This window comes from Rhinoderma darwinii, chromosome 1, assembly GCF_050947455.1.
Source record: "Rhinoderma darwinii isolate aRhiDar2 chromosome 1, aRhiDar2.hap1, whole genome shotgun sequence".
Classification (NCBI taxonomy): domain Eukaryota; kingdom Metazoa; phylum Chordata; class Amphibia; order Anura; family Rhinodermatidae; genus Rhinoderma; species Rhinoderma darwinii.
This window is the reverse complement of record NC_134687.1, coordinates 202,075,538-202,091,160: the sequence shown is the minus strand read 5'-3', so window position 1 is coordinate 202,091,160 and position 15,623 is coordinate 202,075,538. Positions and strand designations below refer to the sequence as shown.

The window sequence follows — 15,623 nt, the reverse complement described above, 5'->3', positions numbered from 1 at the left end:
GTGTCACTGTCCATATATGGATAGTGACGCCAGGGGCTTCTCCAGGAGTGGAATCCCTGGCCAGAGCGTTGCTGATCCAGAGCATTGTCGATCACTGTGCAACTCTCTGACCGGGAATTCTGCTCCTGGAGGAGCCTATAACATCACTGTCTATATAAAAGTGTAAAAAGATCAACAGCACACTCCAAATCCTCAATTACAACAGACACAAGACTGGAAGAGGAAAAAGTATGATGGTTATACCAAACAAAATGAGCACGCCACTTCGCCACCAATCCCTGTGGGGCCTCAGTACTCACAGTCCATCCAGAAAAAATGGCAACATCAAGGCAGGTGTATGCAAAAGAATGTCCTTCTTTTATTATTCCCAGCACATCATAGAAAAAGAAAAGTTTTGACTCACACAGGAGTCTTTGTCAAGCCTCCTTCCGCTCCAGGAGGAGCCCCTGACATCACTTTCCATATATGAACAGTGATGTCAGGGGCTCCCTCCAGGAGCGGAACCCCCAGGCTAGAGCGTCGGCAACGCTCTGGCCGGGCATTCTGCGCCAGGAGAAACCCTTGTCGTCACTGTCCATATACTGATGGTGACGCCAGGGGCTTTTTCAGAGTGCTTGTGATGCTCCGGCCTGGGATTCCATAGTTGAAAGCCGTGACATCACTGTTTATATATGGATAGTTACATTAAGAGCTTCCCTGGGCTTCTTGGTGTGCCTCTTGTGAGGGCCAGGATCAGTTTTTAACGGCCGTCCCAAGGATTGATTCCTGAAAAATGGCCATTAAAACTGATCCATTGACTTCTATGGGGGCGTTGGGCCGTTAAAACGACCAAAAATAGAACATGTTCTGTTTTTAGATGGCCATTTAAAAAAAGGCTGTGTGAATACACTCATAGAACTCAATTGTTATGAACGGCAGTTAAAAAAAACGGCCATCACACAGCCATTTTTCATGATTGTGTGAATGTAGACATTTTTCTGTAATAAGATATATTACAAAGTTTCTTATATTTGCTTGTACGAAAAAATGTAAAGGATGTTTACATTTTAAATTTAACTTTGGCATTACCACAGAAAGCTAAGCACATCTGTATACATTTTGTTTCGGATCTGACATGAAGCTCATTGCAAAGGGTTAAATCGGCATTGAAAAGCTGCATCAAATCCATGACGTTATGAACTCAGCCTAAGGCCCTCTCCTCTGCACACGCTTCACATTTTGTTGCAGAAATTTATGCCACTTAAAATCAGTACCATTCATCTGAATAGGTTTGTTTCTACAGCAAACATACAATCTGCAACAAATCTGCAATGTGTGCAGGGGGCCGAAGGTTTGCAGAAACTTCTGCGAGTGTCCCACACTTTTGAATGGGGTTTGTAAGAATCCATACACATGCTGCAGAAACAATCCCAGTCTGAGAAATTTCTGTAATAAGTCTGTCAAGTATGTACAGGCATTTTTCTCTAATGTATCTATTCACTATGAATTGTATGTTACATTGTTTTTATGTAGTTCATTTTATGTGCGTGTTAGAAATGTACTGTAATACATGTAAGGATCACACCTAACATATTTTGGCAAAGTCCAGATGTTACATGTAAGTAAATAGGATGTTTAAAAATCCCATTTATAATGTGTTTGAAAAACACAATTTTTATGTATGGCTTCCTGCATTTTTATATATTTATTTTATAAACTACAGCATGCCCTATCTGTTGTGGTTTTGCTGTAGTTTTTCTCAATTGACTTGAAGAGGCAAAAAAATAAAGCATTGAAAACCACATGTAAAAATAGTTATAGTTTTTTATAAAACCAGTTATAGGCACATTTCATAAAACTATTTCTTTAAGAAATACTAAATCTAACATGTGGTTTTCCCCTTAGTTTTTTCACAGTTTTTACTCTGTGTGACCAGGGCCTTAAAGAGGCTCTGTCACCACATTATAAGTGCCCTATATTGTACATGATGTGTTCGGCGCTGTAATGTAGATAACAGCAGTGTTTTTTATTTCGAAAAAGGATACATTTTGACGGAGTTATGACTTATTTTAGATTTATGCTAATGACTTTCTTAATAGACAACTGGGCGTGTTTTTACTTTTTGACCAAGTGGGCGTTGTAAAGAAGTGTATGACGCTGACCAATCAGCGTCTTACACTTCTCTCCATTCATGTACTCACACACAGCGTGATCTCGCGAGATCACGCTTGCTGTCACTTACTCACACATTAACGTTACTGAAGTGTCTTGAGAGTTTAAAGACATCGCTTCCAGCCAGGACGCGATGTCTATTCATAATTCCGACACTTCGGTAACGTTTGTGTGGGACTTAATGACAGCAAGCGTGATCTCGATGTGCTGTGCTGTAAGTCCCACACAAACGTTACTGAAGTGTCGGGATTATGAATAAACATAGCGTCCTGGCTGGAAGCGATGTCTATTCACTCTCAAGATACTTCAGTAACGTTAATGTGTGAGTAAGTGACAGCAAGCGTGATCTCGCGAGATCACGGTGTGTGTGAATACATGAATAGAGAGAAGTGTATGACGCTGATTGGTCAGCGTCATACACTTCTTAACAACGCCCACTTGGTCAAAAAGTAAAAACACGTCCAGTTGTGTATTAAGAAAGTCATTAGCATAAATCTAAAATAAGTCATAACTCCGTCAAAATTTATCGTTTTTCGAAATAAAAAACACTGCTGTTATCTACATTACAGCGCCGATCACATTACGTAAGCGATAGGGCACTTATAATGTGGTGACAGAGCCTCTCTAAGAGCTTCTCTTGTGATATATAGGAAATGCATCCCAAAAATTAAAAGGGAAAGCTTGTATTTACTGTTGTCATTGCATGTCCGGCCGCTCGTGGCAATGTAATTTCGTCATCGGTAAAATGTTATTGAACGCCTACTGTATGTTGTTGTTGTAGTTGCTGCTGTCTGCTTTATCCCTCTACTAGGTGGCACTTGCACAATGTAAAACCGGCCACTTTCTGGCAATGATGGGGAAATATAAGCTACGATATGCTACATAGGAGAAGAGGATGGTTAATCCGGCAACCAAAGACGTCATGTACATATTGCATCCTGTTGCGTTTATTGACTGTTTTGCTAAGGTAAGGTGAGATGCTTGACTTGTTCACATCTAAATTTAGGGCACCGGGATGTACGGCCCGGACACCATGTTGAAGCAGCATATGCAGTTCTGTAACAGGGTGATGGCGGACGCATGGGCGTGCGTGCATTACCATCACTATTGAGGGTGAAGTATGATATGTAATGCTGCAGCCGCTGCATGGGAAATGTATGCAAATCATACATGATCGCTGGCGGTAAGAGACGCCTGGACCCACCCAGCTGGTGGCTGGGCTGGTTTCCCTTTAAAAAGGATTTGTCTTACTACCATGGAAGATAGTGGTGTTTTGAAACAATGCAACATGTTAGATATTGTAATACGTACAAATTCATCACTGGCTTCACAGACAGGACCTGTGTTTTATGGGAAATATAAACAAATTGTTACAAATCATATTTGACTTCACTCTATACATAGAAATTCGTGTTAGACTGCAATTAACCACAATGTCCCATTGCCCTTATGTCTCATTCACAGGGGTCCAGTAAGATGCGATATAAGGAGTTGTTAGGTGGACTACTGATACTGTAGAGCTGCTGTACCTAATCCTGTGCCTGCCTATGGGATGGAAAAACACTGTAGTCTGCTGTATTTTAATGGCTCTGCAGGGTCAAATAATCTATTTTTATCATTTAACATGGGGTAGGGGGGATAGGGAGGTAAACTGCAATAAGACTCGAATGTTTAAGACATCAGATTTAAAGGCTATGTAAACCTTTGAATTTTTTTTTCTTTTTTAAATGTGTATCAGTGTGTTTTGTGCAACTTTCGAAATACTTTTATTGACCTCAAGAATCTAGTAGAATCTGTATTTTTCTGAGCAGTCAATAAAACATAATGTAACAAAAAAGCAGTACAAGATAAGTATAGAAAATGATTTGCAAAGTTACTTAAATTTTTTTTAAAGCCTATGTTCATCAAAAGATATGTAAACCTTTGAAATATTATTTTTTTTTTTTTATAAAAGTGTATCAGTATTTTTGGTGCAACTTTCTAAACACTTTTTATTAAAAATTATTTTAACTTTTTGAGATACAGCTGCTTTGTATCCTGTATACAGAGCAGCTGTATCTAGCACGGAAACCTGTATCTGTCAGGTCCGCGGGACTGATGGGTTCAGTGACAGTGGTTGGATCGAGCTGTTACCGATCACATATAAGTTCATAACTTTGATGTGATCGACAACAGGTTGGTCCTGCTTGTCAGTGCCACTGACCTGACTGATACAGGTTTCCGTGCTAGATACAGCTGCTCTGTATACAGGACAGAAAGCAGCTGTATCTCAAAAAGTTAAAATAATTTTTAATAAAAAGTGTTTAGAAAGTTGCACCAAAAATACTGATACACTTTTATAAAAAAAAAAAAAAAAAAATATTTCAAAGGTTTACATATCTTTTGATGAACATAGGCTTTAAAAAAATTTTAAGTAACTTTGCAAATCATTTTCTATACTTATCTTGTACTGCTTTTTTGTTACATTATGTTTTATTGACTGCTCAGAAAAATACAGATTCTACTAGATTCTTGAGGTCAAAGAGCAGTGCATTGTGGAAGCTCAGATGACAGATACACAGTCAGGGTTTATTTACGTGCTTTGATAATGTGTACAATTTGAAAAATTGTGACTAATTTCAATAATCGATTATGATCGTCTCAATGTGTAAAGTCTCGCAGGCAACTACTTTAACCCCTTAACGACCGCCTACCGTCTCGTGACGGCAGGCGGTGCAGGTCCTTAATCTACAGCGACTTCTTTTGGCGTCGCTGTAGAAGAGGCTGATGAGTGCTCCTGTGTAACTTACAGCTCCAGATCTCCTGAACACAGCTGGGATTGGAAAAAAGTCTGACCCCAGCTGTTTAACCTTTTGATTGCCGTGGTCAGTGACCGCGGCATGATCAAAGGGAACTCCTCTCTTTGATCGCATCACTGGAAACACGGTTACGCGATCAAAGACCAGGGAATCCCGCTGCAGTCAGCCCAGGCGAACTACAAAAGACCCCCCCACGGCTGCCTGTTCAGTTTGCCTGCTGTTAGGTCACACTACGTGCTGCCCTAACAGTGGCCTGTGTCATAGCGACACAGTGTAATGTATTAGCATACAAAAGTATGCTAATACATTATAAGTAGAAAATCAAGGTGTAAATAAAGTTATCCCTCAATGGGATTTTTAAAAGTAACAAAAAAATTAATTAATTAATGTCCCAAAAATGTCATTATTTTGCATAAAATATATTTTATTGCCCATACATTACATTAAAACAAAAAACCTACACACATTAGGTATCTACAGGACCGTAACAACAAGAATAATTAATTTGACAGGTTATTTAGCGTGAAACGAGAACGGGATAAAAAATAAACAAAGAAAATGATGCAGATAATCGCTTTTTCCTATATACACGCCCTAAAAATAAATTATATAACTTACACAGTGAATTTTTTCTATCCCCCCCCCCCCAAAAAAAATACAATTTCTCCTGCATAAAACAAGGCCTCATACAGCCACGTCAATGGAAAAAGAAAAAATCTATGGCAGCTGAAATGCAGAGGGGCAAAAACGGAAAAATTTTGCTGGTCATTAAGCCCTTTTCAGGTCCCGGTCATTAAAGGGGTTAAATAGTAAAAATCTGAATTACAAATCTTCAGGAGTGCTAAAACTTTTCATCTAAGCAAATCGCTTTATGTAAATGCAATCACTTAATAGTCTTGCAATTAAAAAAGGGTGTTGCCATGGAAAAGCGTGCACACTGATCATGATAACTATAAGGGCAAAGCCCCACGTGGCGGAATTGCTCTGGAATTCCGCTGCGGACACTCCGCAGCGTTAATCCGCAGCGCACCCGTTTCTCCATTGCCTTCCACTGCTTTGTAGTTGGGTTCGTTTAGACGATGCAGAAAATTCCGCTGCGGAGCATAGGCTGCGGTGCAGAATTTGGTGTTCGCAGCATACAATGGATGTTGCGGACGTGTGGCGGACTGGTTGCGGACTCATTGCGGAAGTTCTCCATTGACTTCAATGGAGATTCTAAATTCCGCAATGAAGTCCGCAGATGTCATGCACATGTTATGTGTGCTGCGGAGCGTATTGGTTTTTTAACATAACATTTCTTCATTCTGGCTGGACCTATGTGTATTTCTAGGTCTACAGCCAGACTGAGGAAGTCAATGGGGCTCCCGTAATTACGGGTGACTACGTGTGTGCACCCATAATTACGGGTGACTACGTGTGTGCACCCATAATTACGGGTGACTACGTGTGTGCACCCATAATTACGGGTGACTACGTGTGTGCACCCGTAATTATGGGAGCGTTGCTAGGCGACGTCAGTAAATAGTCACTGTCCAGGGTGCTGAAAGAGTTAAGCGATCGGCAGTAACTGTTTCAGCACCCTGGACAGTGACTTCCGATCACAATATACATCAACCTGTAAAAAAAATAGAAGTTCATACTTACCGAGCTTCTTTCTCCAGTCCGGCTTCCCAGGATGACGTTTCAGTCTAAGTGACGGCTGCAGCCAATCACAGGCTGCAGCGGTCACATGGACTGCCGCGTCATCCAGGGAGGTCGGGCTAGATGCCGAAAGAGGGACGCGTCACCAAGACAATGTCCGGTAAGTATGAAATTCTTTTACTTTCACTAGGGAAAGTGCTGTCCCTTCTCTCTATCCTGCACTGATAGAGAGAAGGGAAGTACTTTCACCTCAATACGCAATGGCCAGTCCGCATCAATTTACTGCACATTTTGGGCAGATCCGCAACAGAATCTGCAACGCAGATTCTGTGCGGCATTGATGGGGACAGTTGCGGAAGAAATACGCCACGTGGGGCCATGCCCTTAGGGCTTATTTAGATGAACGTGATATATGTCCGTGCAACTCGCGTGGTTTTCACGTGCCTCGCACGGACCTATGTTAGTCTATGGGGCCATTCAGACAGTCAGTGATTTTTACACAGCATGTGTCCACTGTGTAAAACTCACGACATGTCCCATATTTGTAGTGAAGTCAGTATATTTGTATTTGAAGTCAATGGGTGCGTGAAAATCACGTGCAGCACACGGAAGCACTTACGTGTGACGCTCGTGATTCGCGCAAGAGAAGTAAAAAGTATGAATGAAAACAGAAAAGCACCACGTGCTTTTCTGTTTACAAACATCCAAACAGAGTGTCATAATGATGGCGGCTGCGCGAAAATCATGCAGCCACGCATCATACGCTGCTGACACACGGAGCTGTTAAATGCAGCGTGTTTTGCGTGCGCAAAACGCACATGCTCGTGTAAACCCAGCCTAAGGCTGGGTTCACACGACCTATTTTCAGACGTAATGGAGGCATTTTATGCCTCGAATTACGCCTGAAAAAACGCCCCTAATATGCCTACAAACATCTGCCCATTGCTTTCAATGGGAATTACGATGTTCTGTTCCCACAAGCCTTTATTTTACACTTTGCTGTAAAAAAAACGGAGCGTAAAAAGACGCTCCGTAAAAAGAAGTCATGTCAAAGCATGTCACTTCTTGAGGCGTTTTTTGGAGATGATTTTCCATTGAACACTATGAAAAACGCCTCAAAAAACGTCTGAAAAGAAGCCTCAAAAGAAGTTCCCAATTTCATTCTGAGCTTCAAAAACACCTGAAAATCAGAGTCTGTTTTATCTGAAATCAGCTCCGTATTATTCAGAAGTTTTTTGTTAAGCGTGTGAACATACCCTTAGGCCTTAGGGTATGTTCACACGAGGGCGTCCGTTACGGCTGAAATTACGGGGATGTTTCAGCCTGAAAACATCCCTGTAATTTCAGCCGTAACGGCATGTGCAGGCGCTTGAATGCCGCGTCCATTACGGACGTAATTGGTGCTGCTATTCATTGGAGTCAATGAATAACGGCTCCAATTACGGCCAAAGAAGTAACAGGTCACTTCTTTGACGCGGGCGTCTATTTACGCGCCGTCATTTGACAGCGGCGCGTAAATTACACCTCGTGTGAACAGACAAACGTCTGCCCATTGCTTTCAATGGGCAGATGTTTGTCAGCTCTATTGAGGCGCTATTTTCGGACGTAATTCGGGGCAAAAACGCCCGAATTACGTCCGTAAATAGGCCGTGTGAACATACCCTTATTCACACAGACGTGTCCGTTTTATGCGCGCAAAAAACACCGCATTTGGCAGGTCTGTTTGTCATCAGCATATGGTGCGCGGCTGCGTGATTTTCGCGCAGCCGGCATCATTATGACACTCTGGTTTTATGTTTACAAACAGAAAAGCACGAGGTGCTTTTCTGTTTTCATTCATTTATTTTACTACTGTAGCGTGCATCACCCGCGGCACACGGAAGTTCTTCCGTGTGCCGTGCGCGATTTGCAAGCACCTATTGACTTCAATGGGTGCATGCTGCGCGAAACACGGGCAAGTATAGGACATGTTGTGAGTTTCATGCAGCGGACACACGCTGCTTGAAATTCACTGACAGTCTGAACGGCCCCATTCACTAACATAGGTCCGTGTGACGCGCGTGATTTTCGTGTGAATAAGGCCTCAGGGTATGTTCACATAGAGCTGTTTTCAAGAGAAAACAGCTCCTGATTTTCAGATGTTTTTTGTGCCACTCGCGATTTTCGCTGCGTTTTTCGCTGCGTTTTTTACGGCCGATAAACGTCCCAAGAAGTGTCCTGCAATTCTATTTCGCTGTGTTTTTCTTACGCGTAAAAAAACACTGCGAAAAACGCTCCGTCAAAACAATTCCAATTTTTCGGCCGTTTTTCGGGCATTTACGGCCCGAAAAACGTCAGAAAATAGGCCGTGTGAACATACCCTAATTTTTACTACATTTACTTGCTGTTCTCTGCCTGTACTATATTTACTGTGCTGCTCTCTACCTGTGCCACACGTACTGTACTGCTCTCTATGTGTACTATATTTACTGTGCTGCTCTCTACCTGTGCCACACGTACTGTACTGCTTTCTATGTGTACTATATTTACTGTGCTGCTCTCTACCTGTGCCACACGTACTGTACTGCTCTCTATGTGTACTATATTTACTGTGCTGCTCTCTACCTGTGCCACACGTACTGTACTGCTCTCTATGTGTACTATATTTACTATGCTGCTCTCTACCTGTGCCACAGTACTGTACTGCGCTCTATGTGTACTATATTTACTATGCTGCTCTCTACCTGTGCCACACGTACTGTACTGCACTCTATGTGTACTATATTTACTGTGCTGCTCTCTACCCATGCCACATGTACTGTACTGCTCTTTATGTGTACTATATTTACTGTGCTGCTCTCTACCTGTGCCACAGTACTGTACTGCTCTCTATGTGTACTATATTTAGGGTATGTTCACACGCTAGCTTGCTTTTACGGCTGAAATGACAGCCTGTTTTCAGAAGAAAACAGCTGCCTCGTTTCAGCCGTAAAAGCTCCTCCTCGTATTTTACGAGGCGTCTGTGATGCTCGTAAATCTTGAGCTGTGCTTCATTGAGTTCAATGAAGAACAGCTCAAATTACGTGGCAAAGAAGTGCCCTGCACTTCTTTGCCGAGGCAGTCAATATACGCGTCGTCGTTTGACAGCTGTCAAACGACGACGCGTAAATTACAGGTCGTCTGCACAGTACATCGGCAAACCCATTCAAATGAATGGGCAGATGTTTGCCGACGTATTGTAGCCCTATTTTTAGACGTAAAACGAGGCATAATACGCCTCGTTTACGCCTGAAAATAGGTCGTGTGAACCCAGCCTAACTGTTCTGCTCTCTACCTGTGCCACACTTACTGTACTGCTCTCTACGTGTACTATATTTACTGTGCTGCTATCTACCTCTACTACATGTACTGTGCTGTGCTCTACCTGCACTACATGTACTGTACTGCTATCTATGTGTACTATATTTACTGTGCTGCTCTCTACCTGTGCTACATGCCATCTACAGATATCTACCTGTACTACATGTACTGCATTGTTCTCTGCCTGTACTTTATGTATTGTGCTGCTCTCTACCTGTACTACATGTACTGTACTGCTCTCTACGTGTACTATATTTACTGTGTTGCTATCTACCTTTACTACATGTATTTTGCTGCTCTCTACCTGTACTACATGTACTGTACTGCTATGTGTACTATATTTACTGTGCTGCTCTCTACCTGTGCTACATGCCATCTACTGCTATCTACCTGTACTACATGTACTGCATTGTTCTTTGCCTGTACTTTATGTATTGTGCTGCTCTCTACCTTTACTACATGTACTGTACTGCAATCTATGTGTTCTATATTTACTGTGCTGCTCTCTATCTGTGCTACATGCCATCTACTGCTATCTACATGTACTGTGCTGCTCCCTACCTGAGCTACATGTAACAAAACAACACACATATGGGTATGTAAATGGCAATGAGACTAAATAGTCACTGCAAATTGCACAAAAGTAAGTTTATTTAGAAATAGGCACACTACATAAAAATGTTTCAATAATTTAACACAGCACACCATGTTAGACCAAATATAAAGGGGGTTGCCACCCTGATAAGCGACCAATAGAGAGTACCCCCAAAACCACCTATATCCCTCAGGATATATAGCTAATATAAAGGCATAAGAAATGTTGCATCAAACCATAAGCATGGTTGCGACATGGATACCAAATAGCCAAAATAATGGGATGAAGGGATCTGACCGTAAGCATGGTTGCGACATGGATACCAAATAGCCAAAAGAATAGGATGACCCCTTCATCCCATTCTTTTGGCTATTTGGTATCCATGTCGCAATTGTGCTTACAGTTTGATGCAACATTATGCCTTTATATTAGCTATATATGCTGAGGGATTTAGGGGGTACTCTCTATTGGCCGCTTATTGGGGTGGCAACCCCCTTTGTATTTGGTCCAGCATGGTGTGCTGTTTTAAATGTTTTGAAACACATTTATGTAGCGTGCCTATTTCTAAAACTTACTTTTGTGCAATTTGCAGTGACTATTTAGTCTCCTTGCCATTTACATACCCATATGTGTGTTGTTTTGTTACATTTAAGTCTTCGGGGTATGTGGCAATATACATGCGGTGCCTGCCGGGGATCTTTAGTTACCTGAACCATATGTACTGTGATGCTCTCTACCTGTACTACATGTATTGTTATACTATCTACGTGTACTGCATTAACGCTGCTTTTTTTTAAAGTTTTTTTTCCTTGTTTTGGGTGCTTTAGAACCAATTAGTAGTTTTTCTATATTATACGCTCAAATTACAATATTTTCAAGTTACAATGATCGTCCTAGAACAGATTAATATTGTAACTTGAGAGACCACGGTAATACTATTTACCTTTATGTCAAACAATTATTATAATACAGAAATTCTTTTATAACTGTGTAACCAGCGAACATTTTAACAATATGTTTGGTTCAACGAAATAAAAATAGTGAAATAAAAGTATAACCTTGTATAACGAGTCTGTATTGATGTTTGCTTGCCCAGTAGCATTTAAAGCTTTTATAGCTGGAGTCCTGCAAAACATACCAAAACGGATGAACAATGACTCCAATAATAGGAAGACAGGACATGAAGTAGAAACTGGATATCTCCTAAGACAGGGAGTGGAACATACAGGATTGCCATTCACAGAATTAAGAAAACAAAGCATAAATTGAAAGAAATATGCCTATAACATCTATACTCCAGATGTGACAACAGTGGCATGTGTCCATTACCTGCTAATAACAACCTGCTGCTAGTTGTAATTTCTTTCAACAAAACGTTCAAATTGCTAAAAATTGTAAGGCTATATTCACATAACAGTGAAAAAAAATGTACGTTTTTCATGGCCGTTTTGCATCAGTGTGTCTCCAAATTTTCATCCATTTCCAGTCCGTCTGTCTGTTTTTAATGGCCATTTAACATCCATTTTGCATCAGTTTTTCATGGCCGTTAAAAAAACTGATGGATTTCATTGGTCAGGCTTTTTTTGTCCCAACCCCCTGAAAACACCCAAAGGAAGGTCACATGTTCACCTAGACACTATTTACAGCCTCCCTGTATATGATGCCACACACCTCCCTCTATATGATGCCACACACCTCCTGTATATGATGCCACACACCTGCCTATATATGATGCCACACACCTCCCTGTATATGATGCCTCACACCTCCTGCATATGATGCCACACACCTCCCTGTATATGATGCCATACACCTCCCTGTATATGATGCCACACACCTCCCTGTATATGATGCCACACACCTCCCTGTATATGATGCCACACATCTCCCTGTATATGATGCCACACACCTCCCTGTATATGATGCCACACAACTCCCTGTAGATGATGCCACACACCTCCCTGTAGATGATGCCACACACCTCCCTGTAGATGATGCCACACACCTCCCTGTAGATGATGCCACACACCTCCCTGTAGATGATGCCACATACCTCCCTGTAGATGATGCCACGCAGCCTCCATGTATGTGATGCCACGCACCTCCCTGTATGTGATGCCACACACCTCCCTGTGTGTGATGCCACTCACCTCCCTGTATGTGATGCCACACACCTCCCTGTATGTGATGCCACACACCTCCCTGTATATGATGCCACACACCTCCCTGTATATGATGCCACACACCTCCCTGTATATGATGCCACACAGCCTCCCTGTATATGATGCCACACACCTCCCTGTATATGATGCCACACACCTTCCTGTATATGATGCCACACACCTTCCTGTATATGCCACACACCTCCCTGTATATGCCACACACCTCTCTGTATATGCCACAGCCTCCCTGTATATGATGCCACACAGCCTCCCTGTATATGATGCCACACAGCCTCCCTGTATATGATGCCACAGCCTCCCTGTATATGCCACACAGCCTCCCTGTATATGCCACACAGCCTCCCTGTATATGCCACACAGCCTCCCTGTATATGATGCCACACAGCCCCCCTGTATATGATGCCACACAGCCCCCCTGTATATGATGCCACACAGCCCCCCTGGGATCTGCGCTGACGCGATGACACATACCCACCGATGCAGCGCTGTCTTCTTCTGGTGTGGTTGCTAGTCTCACGGGATCTGCAGTGCGATGACGTCATCACGCCGCCTTCGCAGAACCCGTGAGACTAGCGACCAGATCAGAAGAAGTCGGTGCTGCATCGGTGAGTATGTGTCGTCGCGCCGCCGATAGCCAGCAGGGGAACTAGTAGTTCCCTTGCAAATCCCCATGTCACAGATCCGTTTTTAACGGTTGTTACATTTATTGCCAGCCGTTAAAAACGTATTCATTGACTTCTATGGGGGTCGTCAGTCCGTTAAAACGGCCAAAAATAGGACATGTCCTATTTTTTGACGGCCATTATTCACGGGTCGTTAAAAAAACGGCCGTGTGAATACACCCATAGAACATCATTGTTCTGAAAACGGCCGTTTATAACTGTCGTGTGAATAAAGCCTAAAGGTACCAATGACAATGGTGATGTCTAAGGCCCAATCTTCAGGTCAGTGATTCTACAGCGCAGAGAACTATTAATGCTTGCCATACAATCACTCCCTTTTACTGACACTGGGGTAGACAGAGGGGAAGATGTATGGGAATTATTCAAATACTCAACACGCTGTCAAATTATATAATTAGCACTGATATACTCCTCAACATTGAAATTGAAACACCAAGAAGGGCAAGCCATAAGGTTATGCAAATTGAGGAAGTAACAGGTGTCGTTAAGATCTGCAAATGATCAAATTTTCAAGCATCTAGCTCCAATCTGTGGCATGTGAGAGGGGTATAAAAGCCAGATTGATAGGAAAGTATTTTGGCCACATGAAACCTCAAAAATAAGATCAAGTGGTGTTGGATGACTGTGCGATGCCTCCTGTTCGTCGAAGTGCCAGTTATCACTACTTGTCGCAAACTGAGAGGGACAGAATGCTTGAACTGAAAGACCTTGGTTTATCACTCCAGTAGATCGCTACATGCCTAGGCTAAGAAGTCAGCACTGTTCAATATTGTCCCGTAGGATGGGAGTACAACAATGAACGGGAATGACGAGTTGCCTCTGCACGGACAGATCGTCTGATTGGAAGAATGGCGCATAGTGATCCATTCTGTAAGTAAAATTGGATGTCACATCCCAAGCCTAGGGTGGCAACCAGTTGTCGACACAAACCATCAGAAGGTGTTTGCACAACATTGGACTATGAGCCAGAGGTCCAGCTACAGGTGTTCCATTTATCAAACACTACCGCTCTCAAAGGCTATCACGGTGCACAGCAAGATGGCAATGGAGGCTGGAATGGAGGTCTAACCTCTTCAGCGATGAGTCACGCTTTTGTCTTCCGTGGGACGCGCGTTATTCGCGCAACAGCAGTCAAAAGTATGTTTGGAAACAGAAAAGAACCACGTGCTTTTCTGTTTACAAACATCCAAACGGAGTGTCATAATGATGGCGGCTGCGCGAAAAACATACAGCCGTAAATCCTATGTGATGACACACGGAGCTGTTAAGTGCCTTTTGCGCACGCCAAACGCAGCGTTTTTTGCGTGTGCAAAAACGCACACTCTCGTGTAAATCCGCCCTTATTGATAGCATGCCAAGGCGTGTATTTCTGCGCATGGCGCTCATACTCGATACTGACAAAATCAAGATGTTTGGAACATTTTGTTTCCATCTGTCCATAAATCCTGTGTTCTCCACAATTCCAAAACTTTTTCTCCTTGGTTTTGCATTTTCAATGTTGAGCGGTGTATGATTGTCCCCTAATTTAATAATGATAAAATAATGTTCTCATAGGAATATGATAGTTGTGTTGTGTTAAAAGTTTGACAATATAACATAGCACAATTACATTCAATGTGACTTGTTAATGTATACTTATTGCTAGGGCTTTTAAAAACGTATGTATGGGGTAACAAGAAAAAAAGAGTATACCTTCGGTCATCAAAGGGAGGTGGAGTGGTCCAGTGGTCATAGTTAGTCTCTACATGGAACCATCTGCATAGAAGAAATAAAGAGATAAAGAATTGACATATATTATACATTTTTGCCACGTCTCTTTACCTGCACAATAAAGTGTGAAAGAACAGAGCCATCCTAGGCCACAAAAAAAACAAATGGGGCTATAAGATGCTTTAATGAAATGTTTAATTGCATCTTTTATTTTCAAGACCAGCTTTCTCTGAAATACTTGCAAGTGAATCTGAAAGTTCGGAGCTCAGTGGGCATTTCCTGTGAGCCAGTGTCTCCTCCTTAGTTCAACTCTTAGGGTATGTTCACACGGCAGCCTCCGTTACGGCTGAAATTAGGGAGCTGTTTTCATGAGAAAACAGCTCCTGAATTTCAGACGTAATGGCATGTGCAGGCGCTTTTCGCTGCGTCCATTACAGACGTAATTGGAGCTATTTTTCCATGGAGTCAAGGGAAAACGGCTCCAATTACGTCTGAAGAAGTGACAGGCACTTCTTTGACGCGG

At 42.4% G+C, this 15,623-nt stretch overlaps 1 protein-coding gene across 2 annotated transcripts in view; it reads right to left on the bottom strand.

The window, feature by feature from the left end:
- Window positions 1-15,623, bottom strand: part of NAAA (N-acylethanolamine acid amidase) — a 70,295-nt gene that overhangs the window by 22,462 nt on the left and 32,210 nt on the right. For both annotated transcript variants that reach the window (XM_075849808.1, XM_075849807.1), the window contains exons 7-9: window positions 15,083-15,145; window positions 11,583-11,649; window positions 3,463-3,491 (exon numbers count right to left, since the gene is read on the bottom strand). In XM_075849808.1, the coding sequence (XP_075705923.1) occupies window positions 3,463-3,491; window positions 11,583-11,649; window positions 15,083-15,145 (159 nt within the window). The remainder of the gene's footprint in view (window positions 1-3,462; window positions 3,492-11,582; window positions 11,650-15,082; window positions 15,146-15,623) is intronic.